The sequence below is a fragment of the Paramisgurnus dabryanus genome, chromosome 16, assembly GCF_030506205.2.
Source record: "Paramisgurnus dabryanus chromosome 16, PD_genome_1.1, whole genome shotgun sequence".
Lineage (NCBI taxonomy): Eukaryota > Metazoa > Chordata > Actinopteri > Cypriniformes > Cobitidae > Paramisgurnus > Paramisgurnus dabryanus.
The window spans coordinates 27,488,226-27,509,488 of NC_133352.1; the positions used below are offsets into that span (position 1 = coordinate 27,488,226).

General features: G+C 37.0%; 2 protein-coding genes across 3 annotated transcripts in view; one reads left to right on the forward strand and one right to left on the reverse strand.

Moving 5' to 3' along the window:
- macrod1 (mono-ADP ribosylhydrolase 1) overlaps window positions 1-21,263 on the reverse strand; it is a 68,273-nt gene that overhangs the window by 36,846 nt on the left and 10,164 nt on the right. The window lies entirely within an intron of this gene.
- Window positions 270-20,252, forward strand: flrt1b (fibronectin leucine rich transmembrane protein 1b). 2 transcript variants are annotated; one of them, XM_073812175.1, is made up of 3 exons: window positions 270-427; window positions 11,755-12,182; window positions 14,715-20,252. In XM_073812175.1, exon 3 carries the CDS (start codon window positions 14,839-14,841, stop codon window positions 16,978-16,980), a length of 2,142 nt encoding a protein of 713 aa, XP_073668276.1. In that variant the 5' UTR covers window positions 270-427; window positions 11,755-12,182; window positions 14,715-14,838; the 3' UTR covers window positions 16,981-20,252. The 2 variants fall into 2 exon arrangements, with proteins under 2 accessions (XP_073668276.1, XP_065129992.1); XM_065273920.2 differs by having other exon boundaries at window positions 14,739-20,252.

The window sequence follows — 21,263 nt, forward strand, 5'->3', positions numbered from 1 at the left end:
TTCTAATACATATTCATACGGCATTGACGTCATTACAATTCGACGTAAAGACATTTTAAATCGTATATATTTTTTATATATTTTTACATTCGTCCATTTTAACCGTTATTTCGGAGGAGATGAAGGGGTGGAGTGGCACGAAACAGAGAGCTCGCGAGGCGCATCGCTCTGACTGACAGCAGGAGAGAGAGAGGTGGTGGTGGAGAGAGAGAGAGAGAGAGAGAGAGAGAGAGAGAGAGAGAGAGAGAGAGAGAGAGAGAGACCGAACGCGCGCGACAGTCATAGCGAGCCTGACTGACTGAAGATTGAGGCGGTTAAAAAAACGAGAGCAGGACAAATAAACCATTGAAAACGCGTTTTAGGAAAGAAGAAAATTAACATTCATCCGAAATTACACGACGGAAAGATGCCGTTTACGCACACTGAGGTACGTTGCATCAAACCGTTTACCGTATATGCTACTTGTTCCAATCAGTGAGCCGGAGACGGATGAGGGTACATTTATATTTCGCTGTGTGTTAACCGGCAATTGATGTTTTCTAGTGCACCTTATATCCTCTGTTAACAAAATACCAAGATATTCCGTCCGAATGCGTAGTCATCCGTTTTGTCTTTTTGCTAGCATTGAAGCGCCTATGTAATAAGTCTGAGGCAGCATCCACATGCGATTTAAACGCAGGCGCTTTGAATTAAGCTCCTGAATTGGGAGTCTCAAGTCATTTATTTTAATGATCTGTGATTATAGTCGCGTCAGTGTGTATACTGCCAAAATGAGCTTGTTCCCTCCATGTTGACTATTTAAATGACGTTAACTATATAATCTAGTGAAGATTTGCATTTGTTTTTGTACTTTCAAAGCTGCTGCTTGGCTTGGGCTTGAGTTTAGCTCTACTACACAATGCATGTGTTTTTTTTTTTGCGTATTTATTCTGTATTCTGCCTAAATAATATTGGGCATAATAGGTACCTAATGAATAGCATTTACAGTATGCACCTAAATTATTGAATATTAGAAGTTGTTTATAATGGCATAAATTATAAACATCGCTTTTATCTATTGACTATATGATTGCAGTTAAGAAAACAATTCTTTAGAGGCTTTAAAGAAGAACTAAATGCTTGAGTTATGATTCATTTTCCATTTACATACTCTTCTATTTAGCTTGTGTGTTATTTTTTTCAATTGTTATTTCCTGTTATTGTTGACTGCTATTTTATGTACTGTTTTTGAACAAGAGACCAACAAAAGAAAGAGGCAAAGAGGGATTAGCAGTTTTGGGTTGCAAAGCTTATTAATAAAATCCAAAGGCAGTCCTTTAAAAGACTTAAGGGACACAATCTTGCTTTCTGAAAGTGTTGTAAGTGTAGAGAGAAAGAGAGAGAATGAGTGTGTGTGTGTTCACGAGTGTGTCCATGTTAACATAGTCGTAACTCTTATATTTTATCACATTTCCTTATTTCGCATCTTTTTCCCGGCTCTGTTGGTGACGGCCAAGAAACAGTGGGGGTTTTGTAGAGTCGCCAGCATGAGTCCATAGTCATGCCAACACAGTGGGTCCAGTATGTAACAAACACGTTTCGCACTGCATGAAACAAGTACAGTAAGGCCTACATCATGCACACATGCGCGTACATAAACACAGGCCCACCAACCCAAAACCCAGTTTGAGATTGAAAAGGTACTACCACAACTACACTTAAACTCATTTCCTATTGCATTAATACTTTGGTTGAATAAGAATATCATACAGTATATTTCAATAAAAAAAAACTTTGCAAATGAAAATGTCTTGCAGTGATCTACCACAATACATGTTGTGGCGACACACGTCATCTTAAGTAAGACATTTGGGATTAGCACTGCACTTCAGACCGAACTCCACACGTAGCAGATTATACTGACTGAGAGTACATCAACTGTAACACAGATTAACTTGGTGATCAAATGCAGATGAGGGATGAGAGAAAGAGAAAAAGAGAGCAGAAGGCTCAGAGCAACACTGCATGATCAAAAAAATTCACAAGAGATTAAATATGGTTACTGCCAACTTTTGCAAAGAGTAAATACCCAATTTCTGCTGCAACTAGCCCCTGCTTAGCAATTAAAAATATATGCATACAACGTAAACAACTAAACGCAAACGCTGCATATAATAGCATAGCACGACACAATACATAAAGAATGATATTTTGGCACTTATTTTACAGAGACACGTACTGAGATGTCATCTATTTTATTTAAGAAATTTTCCAGGTCCAGGATTTATTTTTGTGATTTTTTTTTGAGATATTTCAAGCTGGATCTGCACAGGGTTTTGTCGGATCAGCTCTAGCTGTTTTATAATTCACAGTTAGGCCTGTGGTTGTGGCATGTGTATCAATGGGGTCACTCTGCAGTGGATTGCATGATAAAAACAAAGCAATATTTATTATTACAGTAAATAAAAAGAAGATAACAACTGACTACTATTTTAAATGGCTTCATTTATCATCGAAAGGACAGTTGGAACAAAGGGCTAACATAGGTATAGTACAGGTCATACAAATCACTTACAGTTCACTGAAAATAGTAATAGTGGAACATACACATAATATAACCTACAAGTGGGAAAACAGATGTACAAGCCAAGAAACCTTTTAAACTTTTATACACAGTTATTTCTAAAAAAAAAAAAAATGCTTAGTTAAGGCCACTATTTAAACTGATGTACTTTAGACTAAAAAATACATGAAAAAAAAGAATAAAGAGAGAGGTTAGACTTTGCACTTAAGGGCGATTTATACTTCTGTGTAAAACCTACAATGTAGCTACACCATAGGCTGGGCGTTCGCTATGCGTAGCCTGACACACACCTCTCCAATAACGTAACAACATGTCAGTTCTACGCGAACAGCAAGCATTGTGATTGGTCTGCTAGAACCCCACCCATCAGGTCCAAAAAAACCTGCGTCACATTTCCTCCTATCCATTTACACTTGCAATGGTAATAACAAACGTGGACCAAGTAGCACCAAAAGTTAATGTTTATTTACCTCCATCGCAGCTGATGCTGTTTCTTCGACTTTTGCTCTGATACTGTAACATGCCTGGGGACATTGCCTACTAGTGATCTACATGTGTAATTGCACGTTGACTTAAAAACCTACACAGAACTATAAATCATGCTTTACTGGTGTGTGGTTTGTAGCTGGCAGGCAGACTGACCATCAGTATCATATTATATCAAGCATATCATCAGCTAACCATTGGCAATTGATACTAAAGCACCATATGCAGTATTCTGATATTGCCCACCAGAAAGGTTGTCTGTAAAAAGCACACAAAGGCAAACATCATCACACACAAATTACCCTTTGTCATATTGGCCATATTTTAGCACTATATATTCAAAACAGGAAGAATCACTCAGTCATTCACTATGGCATCATAGTGTCCATTCAATATTCAAGTGCTTCTGAAATGCAATAACACAGTGTTTGCTCATGTTTTCCAGCCTAGCAGCTGTAATAATCTTGCATTTGATTTTCCAGACTCCCTAGCATTACCAAACACTTGTAATCTGGAGCTTTTACCTCAATACTCTAAACAAGGTTATAAAGTGAGCCTTGCCGATTTTGAAAATCACTGCTGTAAGTGTAAATACTTTATGTACATAAAGTTGATGTGACTTGGGTAAATACTTTCTTTTTAATATTTTGGCAAACTCATAAATGGTATACACACGGTTTAAAAATCCTCCCCTCAATCAAACATGGGCAGCATGCTTAAAAATTGCACCAACACATTGCACTACATCAGACATTTTAAAATGGCACATCATAATGCCACTGGCCAGTGGCAGAACATAATTGTTTACAAAACATCAGTGACCGACCACAACCAAACTACTTCTGGAAAACCAAAATTTAACAAGGTTATGGCAACAATACTCTTTCCCTCTAAATCTACTTATATAATAGATCAAACTGAATTATGCATGTGTAAGTTATTCTTTGATTACAGTAAGTCAAATGATTCTTGGCTTGAGGAAGCAGTGCTTTTTAGCCATCAGCAATGTCCTTTTTTTTTTTTAAGGGCGGAAATGCAGACAGATTCGTCTCGCTCTCGAAGAGTGAACAGCACTCACACAACAATGAGTGTTTTTGTCTTATCCTCTGCCAGGCTAGGGTTGTCATAGACACAGGACCCACGTCAGTGTCGTTCATTAATCAATGTGGTCGTTTTGGTCATTGACACAAAGTAATTTTTTATTTCACTGGAATCAAACACTCTACTGTTAGATATCTAAATGTGCCTCATCTGCCGTGAAGCATTCAAGAAAAGACAGCATTGTCTGAGGGAAATATGATAGAGGAAGTTGTGTAGGGGCAGACAGAGTTTATAGGTAGAATGGGTCTCAAAGAGTGGCCTGTATTGCTCTAAAATCAATAAAAAAATGGAGGCGATATGAACTAAGTGAATGTGGCACTGGATAATTGACAAGGACTGAAAGGAGCCCAAGAGCAGTCTGAATAGCAGTATTTTTTTTATTCCACACAAAACCAGCTGCAAGCTCTGGCTTCTCTTGTGAACTAGGCTTTGATAATGTAACTAGTTTCGAAGTTCACCTAGCATGTGACAGTTTCAGCTGTGAGGCTAAGTGATTCTTGGCATACAGCTTACTGTACGTCACAAATGACATGCATGCATGTAGACTACACTTTGATTAAAAGCATGTAGATTTAAACCCTGTAGCTTTCTTTGAAATTACATAGCTTATCAATCCCCAACACATGCCTGTTAAATCGTTACAACTCATTTATAATTTACATGCAGAGAGACCAGTTCAAGCAGAGTTGCAGTTTTTTATATATTTATGTTCAGTTCGTCAGTAATCAAAGTGATACTGTGTACTGAGGAAAAAATGCACAAATGCATGCACGCACACGCGCCACACAGCATGATGCCTTGCAGTTTGGCTCTAAATGAGCTATAAACAAAACAAATGCACAGGCCTCCCATAGGAAGACAAACACTGTTCGCCTTAGTAGAGATCTCTTTTAAACATGGTTCGTTTCACTCTGCGGTCTGTGACTGGGTTTGCTGAACATGTGGGCAACTTTGTTCACTGACCTGAATGCATGAATAGTCTTTATAAAAGCGCCAACTTACACTGGGGTCTGCTTATTATGATATTTGTTTGCTCTTCCAAATGCGAGACGCTGATAAGAAATGTACCCACATTAAGTCAAATGCAGACAAACCAAATGAATTTTCTTCTTGCGTACACACTCTTGGAGTGTTTGTGTTTGATGTTCACAAGCGCAGGCTGAGGGGCAGCAAGAGGTATGATTGGTTTATTTGTATGTCTGTATGCATGCTTGAAGAAAGAAAGGGGGAGCAGTGAAGTACGCAACACTTAAATTGTCTGCTTATTTCTAGCGACTGCATCATTTACAAAGATACTGGGGGTGAATGAAATAGAGGAAGGGTGCAAAGGGGAAATAGGCGTAGAATGATTCTGCAAAACAAAATATTATTTGAAAGCGAAAAGGAGCTAGTTAAAATGCATCAATGTAACTTTGCTAGACACTGATATCGATATATGTCAGTGTTCATGTATAATTCTAATAAAAGTCCATCTCATCCAGCCGATGTACACTGGCACATTTTATTATTATTATTATTGAAACCACAAAGAAAAAGAAGATGAGAAACTAAATAAACAATGTAAATAAGAATAAAATAAATTACGAAATATGCCTGGAGGTAGTGACAATGACAAATCTCAGTCATCCATTCATAACATTGATAAGATTCATCTCAGAGAAAGTGAACATATTACGAGACAATATCAGAAATGTGATAATATTTCAGAAATACAGCTTAGCATGCTGCACTCTTAAAATTGTTTGATTATTTTCAACCCAGCATTGGGTCAAAAAGGGATAAACCCAGCACATTGGATTGTAATTTAACCTATGCTAGGTTGTTTTAACCTATCGTTGGGTGAAATATAAATTTTTTGGGGTTAATTTATCCCAATGGCTGGGCTCTTCCCTTTTTGACCCAACGCTGGGTTAAAAAAAAAGAGTGTGTAAGGCCATGCTTGGTTGTGGACTTTAGTATAAATCTGACTTAGGTCATCTATCCTTTTTTTTCTTAAATTAATGTTGTAAGAATGTAAAAAAAAATAAAATCATAAAAAGATAATTATGTATGTTTTCCCTCTAAAGAATAATAAACCAACAAATATGCAGGAAAAAAAACGTAATGGTTGAGCATTTATCTGTTCATTATGTAAATGCAAAACATGATGCGGAAAAGTGGCAGAAAGAATGCTTGAATTAAGAAAGAAAAAAAGCATAAATTATATCAGTGGCAAAACTGCATAAAATTTTATGTAGTAGTATTCTGTAAAAAGTAAGAGAGAGAGAGAATCACAGATGGATAAACAACTGACTGGCAATTATTCCAGGCTACGTCTAAATGTGTTTAATCGATGAGGTGACTGGAATCATAAACATTCAATTTGCTACATTCAACCAACGCTGAAAAACAAACTCAATGCAACTGCATACTTATCATCAAACCATAAACGCTCTTTTAACTTGACACTGCCATTAATTCTTGTCCATTAAAATGATTTTATAGATGACTGCTTAGTACACGTTTTTATAGACAGATGTGGAGCTCAGTTTATTTGTGCTGTATACTGCTTGATTAGCATGTAGCAGGTGCAGATGTACAAATCCAAAAGCAACACAAAATGCTTTCTTCACGCTGCTAGATTTAGCTCTGTCATGAATTAAAGAAGGTGAAATCAAACTCAGTCTCCATTTAGCCTTTCTGTAGTCCATTCATGTATTTCTTTGCACCCCATGAATGCCTTCATGCCGCTTCTTAGTAAAGACATGTTTCCTTTAAAAAGCATCACTAGCAATTCAAAGAGACACCTGAAACACACAGAGTACCTTCTTGATTTTTTTGTTATGTATAAACAGTGCAATATAAGCTGTAAGGATGAATGTCCATACACCACTTCCCAGTCGCACTTTTCCAATAATGCAACCAAAGAAAAGGTGGCTTATTTGTATCACGTTTTAATTACAGGTAAGCCTTGAGGTTTTTGTATCACATATTATACATTGAAATATTCTTAGTCACTCTCTCTCCAAGCACCTTCAGTGCATCTTTATCACATTCACAAGCCACTGGCTCTGTTCAGTGCACAAACACTGAATATAATAAGCACATAAATCAGTATAGGCATTTATGCATTAATGGTTCACAGATTACAGTAAACGCACTGGTGAACATCCAAGAGGATGGGAGCCAAGAAAGAAAGTGCAAATAGAAATAAAAGAAAAATGAGAAAATAGCGAGATGGGAGAAGCGTGGTGTTATCCTCTCTTTCCCGACCGATGCATCCCTGTCACACTTTCCCCTCATGCCCGCTTCTCCCTCTCTTTGCTCCTAGTTGTTCATACTAAAAGGCTGCAGTGTGTGGGTGTGTGTTGAGAGGCTGGTCACATCCCCGCGTCTCTTGCCATTTTCACTCCCGTTGCTGAATTACCCCTGATTACCTTTAGCTAATTATCATCAGATCTTAGAGGGTGAAACACACGCATTACTATTCAGCACTACAGAGACACTGACAGTGGAAGATCCGAGATATCACCGGACTGCAAAAAAAGGTGATCTCATCAAGGTGTTTGTACTTCACTGTCGAACCATCTCTGTGTTGCAATTATATATATTTTTTCCTTTCGCTTTTGAATAGTAGATAATTACGAGTAGACTGCGCAATGAATTAGTCTGCTTCCTAAAAAGAAGCCGCTTTAACCGTCATTAGCAGAAGACGAATTTATCGTGAACGCAACCGTAGGATATTTATAAAATCTTCTCAAACGCTTGCGATCCTAGAATGCACGGTACTATTGATGAAACTATTTTAATACAGAACTGGACCTCAGACTGTCTGTACAATGTTATAGCCTGCGGGCCTAAAGCAATAGTTTCACAGGCGTGCGTTGATATGGGAGCTGAAAAATATCCTGACACACAAGTATGCCCTGCAGCTAATGCGCCGCTATTACGACGCCTATCTTCGTAGCCCCAATGCAAGTCTCGCGTGCGCACTCACACAGTCGCTCGTGGCACGCGCCGCTCAGTAAAATCCCACAATTCTCGAGGGCTCTATACAAATCATGTCATATTAACCAAGTTTACTGCTCTTATGTGCAAGCAACCAGACAGTTACACAAAGCCCTCCATTTATTTATATTGTTAGCCAGCAGATACAACAACGCTATTCATCAATGCTTCTTCTGAATTAATAATGAACTGGATTTGCTAGGAAATAATTATTTCATGATGTACTTGAGTAATATTTAATGACAAAACTGTGTGAGGGACGAGATAGACCATTAAGATTTCATGCCCCTTCATGATCCTAAGACAAAAACCAAGCGAGAGTGACTATGTGTGTTTACGTGTGTCGGTCTTTATATCGGTGCTGTAAATTCATGTTATTTTGGATTTAAACCCTACTTGGCCCAACAGTCATTTCTGCCTCTAAATTTGATTCCAATTGGTTCATCAATCTTCCTTCTTTCTCCTACTTCTCCATCTGCCTCTCTCTCTCTCCTTTCCATTCTCCCTTCCTCGCTCAGCAAATGAGAATTTGAAAAGCATAGATGGCTAGGTTACGTGCACAGGATGGTAAAACGGTTTGACACAGGCGCACGCACACATATGCGTGCACACATACATGCTTGTACACACAAACATGTTCAGCATTAAATATGCAAGTGTGGAGCACTGATGCACATATGCACACGGGTCGACAGATGTGTTACCATTTTACCATCTCCAAGAATGGAGGACATCTGTACCATCAGCAACATTAACAAATCAGAAGCAGAGGTTTGCAGTACCCTATTTGTGCCAAACATTATATGCCTTATTGAGTCCGCCGCCATGTTGATTCTAAACCGAGGCTGTGAGGGATAGACGTCTAGAGTGTGTGCTTTAAACCTACCTATACTGTGTTTTGTGTCAGGATGCTGGTCATTCAGCCATGAAAACACAAAAAAATACTTTGTTTTACAAATTTCCACAGGACAAAGAACCTCAGAAACCGTGGATTGTTAAAATAAGAAAGGACATATGACCTAATTTGAGATGTGAATAACGCATTGTGTACATAATATCTGTTTTGGATATTAGCCTGTTGGCTAATCGCCAATTTCTCATGTTGTAAGCATGTTTACTTTTCTTTAAAACACTAAAATAGTGCAACAATACAATATTTTGACAACAAATAAGTATACATCTCCAGTTTGTAAAGAACATAAGATTATGTCCATGTATTTTCTCCATTATGTTTTTTAAGACATGAACATTGATTTGAAGGGACACTCCACTTGGCTCTTTTTCCAGCTCGCCTAGAGTTAAACATTTAATTTTTTTACGTTTTGAAATCCATTCAGCTGATCTCCAGCTCTGGAGGTACCACTTTAAGCATTAGCTTAGTTAGCATAATCCATTGAATATGGTTAGACCATTAGCATCACGCTAAAATAACCGAAGAGTTTCAATATTTTCTTATTTAAAACTTGACTCTTCTATAGTTAAAAGCTGTAACATGGCTGCAGGATGATATTACGCACAGCCCGAATATAGTCCTCTGCTATTAAAAGTTACCAAGGGGACTATTTTCGGGCACTGCGTAATATCATTGCGCCTCCTGCAGCCGTGGTACGGCATCAAAGTCCTTGATTATTACGCCAGAATGAGATAGAGTTCCTAACCACATCTGCCTAGAAAATCGCAACTTCTAATTTTCCATCGGTCTCAGTACACGATGTAACTACAGAAAAGTCAAGTTTTAAATAGGAAAAAATATTGAAACTCTTTGGTTATTTTTAGCGCACCGCTAATGATCTAATCAGATTCAATGGATTATGCTAAGCTATGCTAAAAGTGGTACCGCCAAACTCCAGAGTTCAGCTGAACGGATTCCAAAACAGTAAAAATCAAATGTTTAACTTATGTGAGCTGGAAAATACGCAGATTTAAAAAAAACATGTGATTGACTTGATAACAAGCTATTTATGTGATAGTTTGTTGTGCAAGTATTGTTAGAGGTAAAACCCTATATGAACCCTCAAAGTTGTGTAAAAGTTTAGATAGAAATTAATCCTGCTTTTGTTGATTATGATCAATGTGCTTAAAAAACGTACAGGAGAAAAGTTTTTAACGTATTCATGCCTTGTCTTTTTGGAGATACGTACTAAGTTGTAGGCCTAAATTAGTGTTTTAAAGAAAACTAAACATGCTTCCAACATTAGAAATTTGTGATTAGCCAACAGGCTAATATCAAAACAGATTTTATGTACACATTGCGCTGCTCTTATCTCAAAATTTAGTCATATGTCCCTTTTCATTTTAACAATCCATGGTTAAGGTTCTTTGTCCTGTGGAAATTGTAAAATAATGTATTTTCTGTGTTTTGATGGCTGAATGACCAGCATCCCGGTACATAACGATAGTATTCAAGACGCACTCTGGACATCCATCCCTCACAGCCTCGTTTTGGAATCAACATGGCGACAGGTTGAATAAGCCGTATTACTGTCTATTTTCAGCATTTACTCAAGCACGTTTGGTGATGGAGGTCAGTGTGAGCATGCCAGCAGCAGCTATAACCTCTTATCATCTTCCATCATAATCTCTTCCCTAATGTGCCTGTCCCATTATACTGTTCAAGAGAGAGAGAAAGGCCAAGTGAGAAAGGTGACCAGAGAAGGGCAGCGGGCTGTCTATTATTATTATTTCATTTTTGCTTGACCAGACTCTTTGCCAGAATAGCGGTTATGTTTTTTACAAGCTACAAATCTACAAGCATTGATTTGCAAAAATTCCCCTATACGTTCATTGATTTTAATTAGCCTTCTTTGTCCTTATTACTCCTCCTCTGCCCAATTCCCTTTACATTAGCTATGTGCATTGGAAATGTTCCCTGTCTCCTCACACACATGCTACTATGACTCTCTGCTGATCCATCTTCACCAGGCTGCTGCATCCACATAGTGCATTAAATTTCTGCAATAATGTTTTTGATCACTCCCAATATCTGACTGGACTGTGAAAAAGCAATTAGACTGGGAGTCAGTGGGACCCAGAGGAGACTTTCGGCATCACAAACACAAATCAACCATGTCAGGTCTGGGAATTTAAACAGATTCAGCACACTATGAAACAAAGAGAGTTAACAATTGCTGGTTCAGATGCTGATTCCCATAGAAGCACTTCAAGTCAACATAAACAACAAACACACAAAGAGTAAATCTTAATATATGAAAATATACTGCGCATAATTTCCGAAGCACCTAACAACTTAACCGGTACATCAACTAAAAACTATCAAAAAATGATTGGTCTGTCTTCCTCTAAAACAATACAATAGATTGAGTGTGGTGTTGATGCCATCATTTGTTGCTTTTCCTCAGTCTTGTCAACAATGTGACCTAGTTTGCAACAATCTTTGTGTGTGTGTGCCTTCATTTTTGTTTGGTCTATGGCTTAGAGCAGCCAGTTAAAGAGATTTTCCACTTAATTCTGCACAGTGAACTTGACTTCATCATTTTCAAAGTTGACATTCTTTGAAATACAGATCTTTATAGGTCTGGCCAAGTTTAAAGAGAAATGACAAGCTGTGAATATAAAAGTCCAAGCAACTAAAAATGTTACCTTGGTTTTCTTCACAGGTAATGCGGACTCAAAGATGAGGAAAAACAACATTTGTGTGTACTTCATTGTTTCTTCATTCGAGAAAACAAAATCAACATGATGCCAACTTTGATGGACACACAGCAGCTTGAATACACATCATCAGCTTGGATATATTGTAAGGAAGTTGTGCAAATTCTGGTTGCTTTTGTTGACTGAGACTGGAAAAATTCCTGACGTTCTCCTGGCGGACGTTATGCTTATTTCAGTGCCTACAATTAATAGGAATCCTACTATAAAGGGCTGTCATTTCCATTGGTTACTAACCCAAAGGACATAAAGAATCAGCAAGGAAGACCCTGAGTCCCTCATCAGTTTCATTGAATCAAGAGGTCAAGTCAATCCGCTCAAAGTCAGACTACTCAGACCTGGGAGGCAAAGGACAATGATGTATACTCACTAGATGGTAAGAACATTATTATTAGTTCTAATAATACAAATATCCAATACAAAATTGCTTGGCCTATTTTCAAAATGCTTCACTTTTACAATATGATTCCTGTCTTGATAACTTATAAAATATGTATAGAGGTAGACATAGAGTTTTGTGGCTGGATAAAAGAGGATAGTGCAGCAGAAATATAACTTCAGATTTAAACACCAATTCAAAGGGAGAAGAAAGAAAGGATAAAAAGCAGATTTAGGCGAAATGAAAATGCAGGATTTATATAGGAGGATCAGCAGGATATACAGGAAAAGAAAAAAACTGCGATTAAAGAAGTATAAGAACAGATTATAAGAGATTATAGACACACAGTGGGCAGTTACGGAGATGACCAGGATGAAAACATTCTTCAGTGGTGAGACGCATTTGAGTGAAAGAGGCTGTGAGCTTAAAAAAGATGAAATAAGAATGTATTGTTATCCTGTCTACATACAAATGTATATTATTTGTACTATTCATCAAGTTAGAGACAGACAGGGTCTCAGTGTCTAAAGACAAATTTAGTACACTGGCAAAAAACAACTTTATTTCTTAGTATTTTTGTCTTGTTTTTAGTTCAAATATCGAAAAATTCTCAAATCAAGATGCATTTTTTTTTTTTGGATGAGCAAAATGACTTAAGAAAATAAGTGTAGTTTAAAAAAAAAATCGAATTTAAGTGAATTTATGCATAAAACAAGCAAAAAATATGCCAATTTTTCTTGAATTAAGTGTTTAATATTTTTTTGCTTACCCCATTGGCAGATTTTTTTTGCTTGTTTTATGCACAAATTCACTTAAATTTGATATTTTTTTTCTAAAACTAGACTTATTGTCTTAGGTCATTTTGCTCATCGATACAATGCATCTTGACATAAGAATTTTTTGATATTTGTACTTAAAACAAGACAAAAATACTAAGTAGGAAAACCATTCTTTGCAGTGTAGTTGTCTAACACAACACGTTCTCCTTTTTAAGTGCCACCTTCTAACAGTGCCATGCACATACAAAACTAAATGCGCATTCACGTATACGTTCTGCTGTTTTATTTTGCTGGCCTCAGCTAAATGGATTATGATAAAAAGAAATGACCGTAGCATAACGGCACATGTTATTAGATATTCAAAGAGTGGCTTTTTGCCATTTTCTTTTCTCTTCTTCCCACACTTCTTTGTGAGAATACACTGGCAGGCCTGAGAGACAGCTGATTTTTTTAAAAATATCATCCAAATGTATACATGCTGAGAGAGCCATTAAATATGACATTTAAATTGCTCCCATTTTCATGCAATGCAGCTCATTTAAAAAGATAGACAAGGGGAAAGTGTCAAAGTAGCAACAATGATATTAGATTTTTTTTTATAAATATTGTAATATTTTGCAAATTTTTTCCTTAGATTATTTGCTTTACAAGTTTTGCTAAATGTTGTCTATAGTCAAACCATACAAGACACAAATGTTATAACTTCTAATAGAAGCAAGCGATTTTCTGTGTTTTTCTGTCTTTCTCCGTCTCTAAGGCATATCAGTCAGTTTTGCATGAGTGCAGGCTTTCTGTTTAAGGGTTTGTTTTGCATGTAGTTGCTGCCTAAGGTAACAACGTTTGTAACCAAGGGGCAGATAACCAACTCCCATCTGACCTGTCCTGCAACACAAACAACCTTGAGTCCAATCCCATGAGATGACAGGCAGCAAAAAAGAATGAGGCCCCAGCAGACAGAGACAAACCCATCACACAAAAACACTTACAAAAGCAAACAGGTGCATTTCGGTATATTGGCACTGAAGAATTCAGGAGCACAGATTACATTGATAAGAGTCGAAAACAAAGCTAACAGAGACATTTCCTGGCCTTCTAGTCAATGTGATAAACTGGTTAAACAATAAAACTTCTGTTGCATACTTTCTTTGAATAAAGCGTGCTATTTTGAAAACAATAACAACCAAGAAACTGCGTCCATTATGCATGCCAATTTGTTGTAAATGTCTGCGGTTTTCATCTAAATCTCAATTGCAAATTAGACGAGAGATCCAGCTCACCCTTCTGTGAACTTTCAAAAAACTAAAATTAAAACAGTGATTTATTCAAACGCTGTTCCCCGTATCATCAGAATTGTAGTGTAGCTTAATGTCAATCCAGAAATAAACCTGTAATTGTTTTTAAAATGTCAAGTCATATTTAATATATTCAGGATGACCATTTCACACCCGCAATTTTCAATGTTTAATGCGGCAACGTAAAAGTTACATTCAACCCTTTCTCCACTATATGCACATTAACCTCCATCCATTTGCCTTACATTTCAGTCCTTTTATATTACAACGTCTCTGTCTAATGCTCCCTAAATGTCTCATCTATTAAGCCATTAAGCCTGACTGTTTTTCTCTTACCTATAACTTGTGATTTTCTTCAAGTATTGTTAAAGTCGAATATTATACAACATAACAGACAAGAGTCATTTTGCAGTAGACTTCTTAATATGTACTAATATACCTCTGTATTTTTGTATTAGCCACTTTTTTGTTTTCCCCTACAGGGCTTGTGAAGCAACAAAGGACAAGAAAAGGACAAGAAATTAGTGGATTTGTTTTGGAAAATCGGTTTAAGAGACTGAGTGGGATACATTGTCAGGAACTATGGCCACAGAGAGCCTTATTGAACTCCGTGATTGGTTGTTTCTACTTCTCCTGTGCTTGACGTTACTGGTCGAAGTCCTCGAGTTTGCTGCGGCAACAGCGGCTGCTGCCGAGGCAGCCCTTGGAGAGGCAGAGCTTCAGGGAGAAGTGCCATGTCCCTCTGCTTGCAGGTGTGATGATGGCTTCATTTACTGCAATGATCGTGGCTTGAGTATCATCCCCCCATTACCGTTAACAGCAGCTGTGCTCTATTTGCAAAATAACCGAATAGACAATGCTGGGCTACCAACATCCTTAGAGCGAAGACTAACTGTCCGAGTTGTTTACCTTTACGATAACGAACTCGATGATTTTCCGACACATCTGCCTCCATCTCTACGGGAACTTCATCTTCAGGATAACAACATACGAACTTTACCTCGTTCTGCTCTCGCACGTCTCCCATTGCTGGAGAAGCTTCACATGGATGACAATTCGGTTTCGACTGTAAGTATAGAAGATAAAGCATTCGCCAACAACCCAAGGCTGAGACTTCTGTTCTTGTCACGTAACCACCTCTCTAGCATACCATCGGGGCTTCCAGCATCGCTTGAGGAACTCAGACTGGATGATAATCGAATTTCCACTATTCCAACGCATGCATTCCGAGGACTGTCCTCTCTAAGACGTCTCTTCCTTGATGGAAATCTGCTGGCAAATCAACGAATTGCAGATGACACATTCTCACGCCTGTCTAACCTAACAGAGCTCTCTCTGGTTCGTAACTCGCTCCAGGCACCGCCCTTAAACCTTCCAAGCACACATCTTCTTCGACTCTATCTACAAGACAATGCCATAGCCCACATGCAACGAGGATCCCTGGATGGCATGCGAAGATTACAGAAGCTGGACATATCAGGCAACAATTTAACAACTCTTCCAAGAGGTTTGTTTAAAGACCTGGACAGCCTCTCGCAGTTACTTGTTCGAGGGAACCCCTGGTACTGTGGCTGTAACCTTCGTTGGCTCCATGACTGGTTGCACGAGCGTGGGTCATCAGTGACAGTAAGAGGTTTAACTTGCCATGGACCAGAGAGAGTAAGAGGCATGGCACTAAAGGACCTTAGCAGTCATTTGGATGAGTGTGAAATGAGTGTAGACAGTGCTGGAGGGATGGTTGGAAATGATGGAGGAAAAAAAGATCTAGGCAATTATCCAACACAAGTACCAGGCACGACAACCCCTCCACTTCCCCAAGGGTCTCTTTTCACCCTCAGATCCAGACGACCGGGATACAAGTATTCTGACATGGGACAGGATAGTCTTGGTGGAAGTGGCAATGTGGGTAAATCGTTATTAATAAGTGTGAAACCACTCACACCAGAGACAGTTCATGTAACCTGGCATACTGCACACCCAGTTGCTTCCTTCAGGCTTTCCTGGCTACGACTAGGAAACAGTCCTGCAATGGGCTCAATCACAGAAACACTTGTGCCAGGGGATCGACGTGAGTATTTACTCACACAGCTGCATCCCCAATCAACTTATATAATTTGCTTGGTGCCTCTCTCTGCAAATGAAGGTAAAAGAACGTCCTTCGCAGCAGCAGGAGGGTTAAACATGAACACAAACTCAGAGCACGAGCATCCTGCTTGTGCCAAAACAGAGACAGATCCCCTGGAGCAGCCTATTTCAGACCAGGAGAGCGACCGAGGAGGTGACCAATTATCAGCCTTACCACTTGCTGGAATTATTGGAGGTGCGACAGCATTGGTCTCTTTGTTCTTAATTTTTGGCATCTTCTGTTGGTACGGACACCGTGCGGGGTATCTTGCCGCAGGTGACAATTCCATCTACGGAAGGGATGGTGGATCACGGGGTGCCAGCAAACATTATGATGACTATGTAGAATCTGGTACTATAAAAGACACTTCAATATTAGAGATCAGGGCTCATGGTTTTCAAATGACACCAATGCCTGCCCAACAGCCGTTGCAGCCCAAGGCAAAAGTAGAGGATATGACTTATATCCATACTATTTTTCCCTCTAATAATACAACTCTTTATAGAAGCACTCTCAACCACACTGGAAATCCAGGTTATGGAACAAACCGAGGGTACAGAGAAGGGGGAATACCAGACATAGATTACTCATACACGTGATAGCCTTTTTTTAACCCCTGCCTATTCTTTTCCTGTCTTCAGGTAATGGAGTTTGGTAAGGGTTAGTTTTCCCTAGGTTCCAAAGTAGGGGTGTGCCGATTCTGTGGGGACCTTTTTTTAAACTATCACACTCATAATGTTACTACTGGATAGTGGATTTTTTATCTAAATATTTATATTTAACATAGCATAGTTTTAATACTATTGGAGCATTGGTATAGCATTGTCGTTTTACATGTCAGTCAATATAAAATAAACAAAATAATTATAATAATTCAACAATCAAATTCAAGGTTAAATCTTGATTTAGTACATTTAACTGTACAATTTATGGAATTAAAATAAACATCAACTTTAAAGATGCCATTTCACAAACAAATTTAATCTGGCCTTCCAAAAAGTACACTTTACAAAAAGGGTTCCATTCATTAACTAACAATAAGCAGTTTATATTTATACACTGTAAAAAATTATTTGCTGCCTTATTTTTTTGTTGAATCAACTTAGATTTACAAGTAATTTCAACTTACTATTATTTATTTTGACTAGATATGAGTTGTTATAATTTAAATAATATAATTGAAAAAAGTCAACATTATTTAATATGTTATAGCAATTTATCTCTTGTCAACATAAATAATAGTAAGTTGACATGACTTGTAAATCTGAGTTGATTCAACAAAATCATTTAAGGCAGCAAATATTTTTTACAGTGTAGCATTTATTAATCTTAGTTAAGTTAAAACCAATACAATTTTTTATTTGTTCACGTAAATTCATTGCGCTTTCACTAATGTTAACAAATTTAATGTTTACTTTTTAAAAATGTATTACTGATTGTTGAAATTAACAAGAACTAAGATAAAAAATGCTTCAGAACTTATTCTCATTGTTAGTTCATGTTCAATAAGTTATATTAAAGAGGACATTTCACAAGACTTTTTTAAGATGTAGAATAAATATTTGTTGTCCCCAGAGTACGCATGTGACGCTGTAGCTCAAAATACCACATAGATAATTTAATATAGTTAAATTTGCCACTTTGTAGGTGTGAGCAAAAAATGTACCATTTAGGGTGTGTCATTTTAAATGATCTCTGCACTAAATGGCAGTGCCGTGGTTGGATAGTGCAGAATAAGGGGCTGTATTATTTTAATAAGATCCCATTCTGACATCACAAGGGAAGCCAAATTTTATTGACCTATTTTTTCAATGCTTGCAAAGAACGGTTTACCAAAACTAAGTTACTGGGTTGTTCTTTTTCACATTTTCTTAACTGATAGAAGCACTGTGGACCCAATTATAGCACTTAAACATGAAAAAATGTCAGATTTTCATGATATGTCTCCTTTAACAAAATGGAACCTTATTGTAAAGTGTTATCAAAGTTTCTTATTTTAATTAATTTAGTCTTTTAATTACAGTAAGGACTATGTACTACAGTACATTAGTACAGTGAAGAAAAAAGTTGGTTATAAAGAAAAAGGGAAACATGAAATGATTGTGATATGTGAATGAAGCAGGTTTTCATTCGGCACACCCCTATTCCAAAGTACCCCTTTGTGCCTCCTCCAGTCCATTTTCAAAACAATGTTTTTAAAGGGCAAACGACCCTCTTGAACAAACATGCTCATCTTTAATAGTCAGAAAGTGCCAGGGATACCACTCTTGGTGTTGATGTTAAACAATATTCGGAAGATAAACAGTTATTGCTCTTAGTACCAATGATTATCGGTTTCCTAAAACTAGCTGGGTTAGCATGATGAAGGGACCAGGTCCATATAGATATAGTTTTACTACGTGGATTGTACAGTGTTTTATATATATATATATATATATATATATATATATATATATGCACTGGATAAACTCACGCCTTTCCATTTTGAGAGACACTGACAGTAAGATGAAAAAAGGCATTTCTGAGGGGTGTTATTCAAATTCTGTATTTCAGTTCACTCGCACTATTTTTTCCTTTATTCTCTCTATTTCTTTTGCACGCGAAACGAGGACTTTGTTCCCGACCCAGGGAGCTGACAGTGGTGATAATGGTTTTGACAATGAAAGGCCTCAAATTGCTACTGGGTTTCTTTTCTTTTAATGAGAGTGAGAAAAGTGGGAGAGACAAAAGCAAGTGCAGGAAAGAGATGAAGGCGGAGAGAGAGGTTTCATGTTCACAAAGCAAAAAAAAAACAACAGACATAAAAGTGGATATCTTATGTCTGCAAAAAAAAAAACACATATTCCATTCACCACATGAAGAAGGTTTAAGAACCAAACAATTTATGAAGCTTTGTAAATTCACCTCAACAACAGGCAACCACATTGAAATGATGTTTCCACGAATAAGGTTCAAGGAGTTTCAGGCCTTGAAAATATTTGACATCATTACACTAAATAAAAAGAGGCACTTAAAGACAATCATTAGGGGGGACCTCTAATTGATGAATCAATCCAAACTGACAGGCTGACATAGATAACATTCAGTTTAGTAATGAAGCGAGCTAAAGGGCAGGGATTGTTGAGTCTTTTGGGGAGTATCAAAACTACTAAATAATCAAAATCATCGAAGTAGAATACAAATTGTTCGCATTACAAATTCACATTACACTTTTTGTGTGTGAAACCCTGTGCGTGTCTATACCCCTGAGGTGCAGGAAAACCAGAAATCAGGGATTAATAAAAAATGTAACACTGTGAACCTTTGCATCTTGTGTGTGGGCCATAAAGGGAGAGACAGAACAAAGTTCTTTAACTGATTAAAGACAATCCACTTTTTTCACACTCTGACTCTGTGACTTTACCGCATTAGCCAGGAGAGTTGAAAAGTAGGAGCACCGAAAGAATATCCGTACCGGATCTGGGATTTTCCAGCCTTTTCTGATGCATTTTAAAAGCAAGTAGTACATGTAAATGACTTTTTTCTCTGGTTCTAGATACAGAATACCATCATGATGAATAGTAAATGAAGCTTGCTATCTTTTTCATTGATATATGTATAATTAAAAGTTGTGATGAAATGCATTATTCATGTGTACTTAATGAGATGTAAAAATACAATGCATAATTTGGGGTTAATGTTTGATATTTTTTTATATATTTTACATCCTTGAAACTAATAATGAATTCATTTTACATATTTTAGAGGAAATCCTTTTAAATCCCATTATGGACCTGCATTTATATAAAGACAAAAGGGTCTCAATTATAATACATTTTACAAAACGCTATTCAAAAAGCACAGATAACATTTTAAAAACAATTGGAAAAAAATGGTAACACTTTACAATAAGGTTCAGTTAACTACATGAACTAATAAACTTATAAAGCATTTATTAATCTTTGTTAATGTTAATTTCAACAATTAATAATACTATATTAAAATCTAGTTAATGTTAGTTAATGAACTAACATGAACAAACAATTGAAAGCTTTATTTCCATTAACTAACATTAACAAAGATGAATAAATACTGTAACAAATGTATTGCTCGTGGTTTGTTCATGTTAGTTAATACATTAACTAATGTTAACTAATGAACCTTATTGTAAAGTGTTACCAAAAAATTTGTAAATTGAAACCTGGCTGAAAAATCTCAAAGATACCACCCAAAAATTCAAAGCAATCCACTCACGTATGACAATGTGGAAATGCAGATTAAATGATCCAGAAACACATGTAACAACATTTGCAAATGTTTAATGCAAATTTACATTTACATTTAAACATTTGCCAGAGGATTTTATCCAAAGCGACTTCTTTATAGATATAAATTTTAGCAGTGCACGCTAACAAATGCTGGGTTATTTCCAACCCAGCATTGGGTCAAAAAGGGAAGAACCCAACTGTTAAGTTAAATTAACCAATAATTTTTTTTTTTTACAAAAACCGGTAACACTTTATTTTATGGTGTCTTTGTTACACGTTACATGTAATTATTATAGTAATAACAGTTAATAATTACATGCATAATTACATGCAACTAATCCTAAACCAAACCCTAATCCTAACCCCAACCCTACAGTAATTATTACTGATTATTACTTAGTATTTAAATATATAATTACACTGTAACAGTGACGCCGTAAATTAAAGTGTAACCCAAAAACCCTAAATTTTGGGTTGAAATAAACTTAGTACAGGTTAAATTACAACCCAATGGGTTGGGTTCATCCCTTTTTGACCTAATCCTGAGTTGAAAATAGCCCAGCATTTTTTAAAGTATGTGTACACTGCTAACACAATAATCCACTATTTGGGCTACAGGAATTAATTCAAGAATT

Coding starts and splice junctions, on each gene's coding strand:
- flrt1b (XM_073812175.1), top strand. CDS start 14,839: ATGGCCACAGAGAGCCTTATTGAACTCCGTGATTGGTTGTTTCTACTT.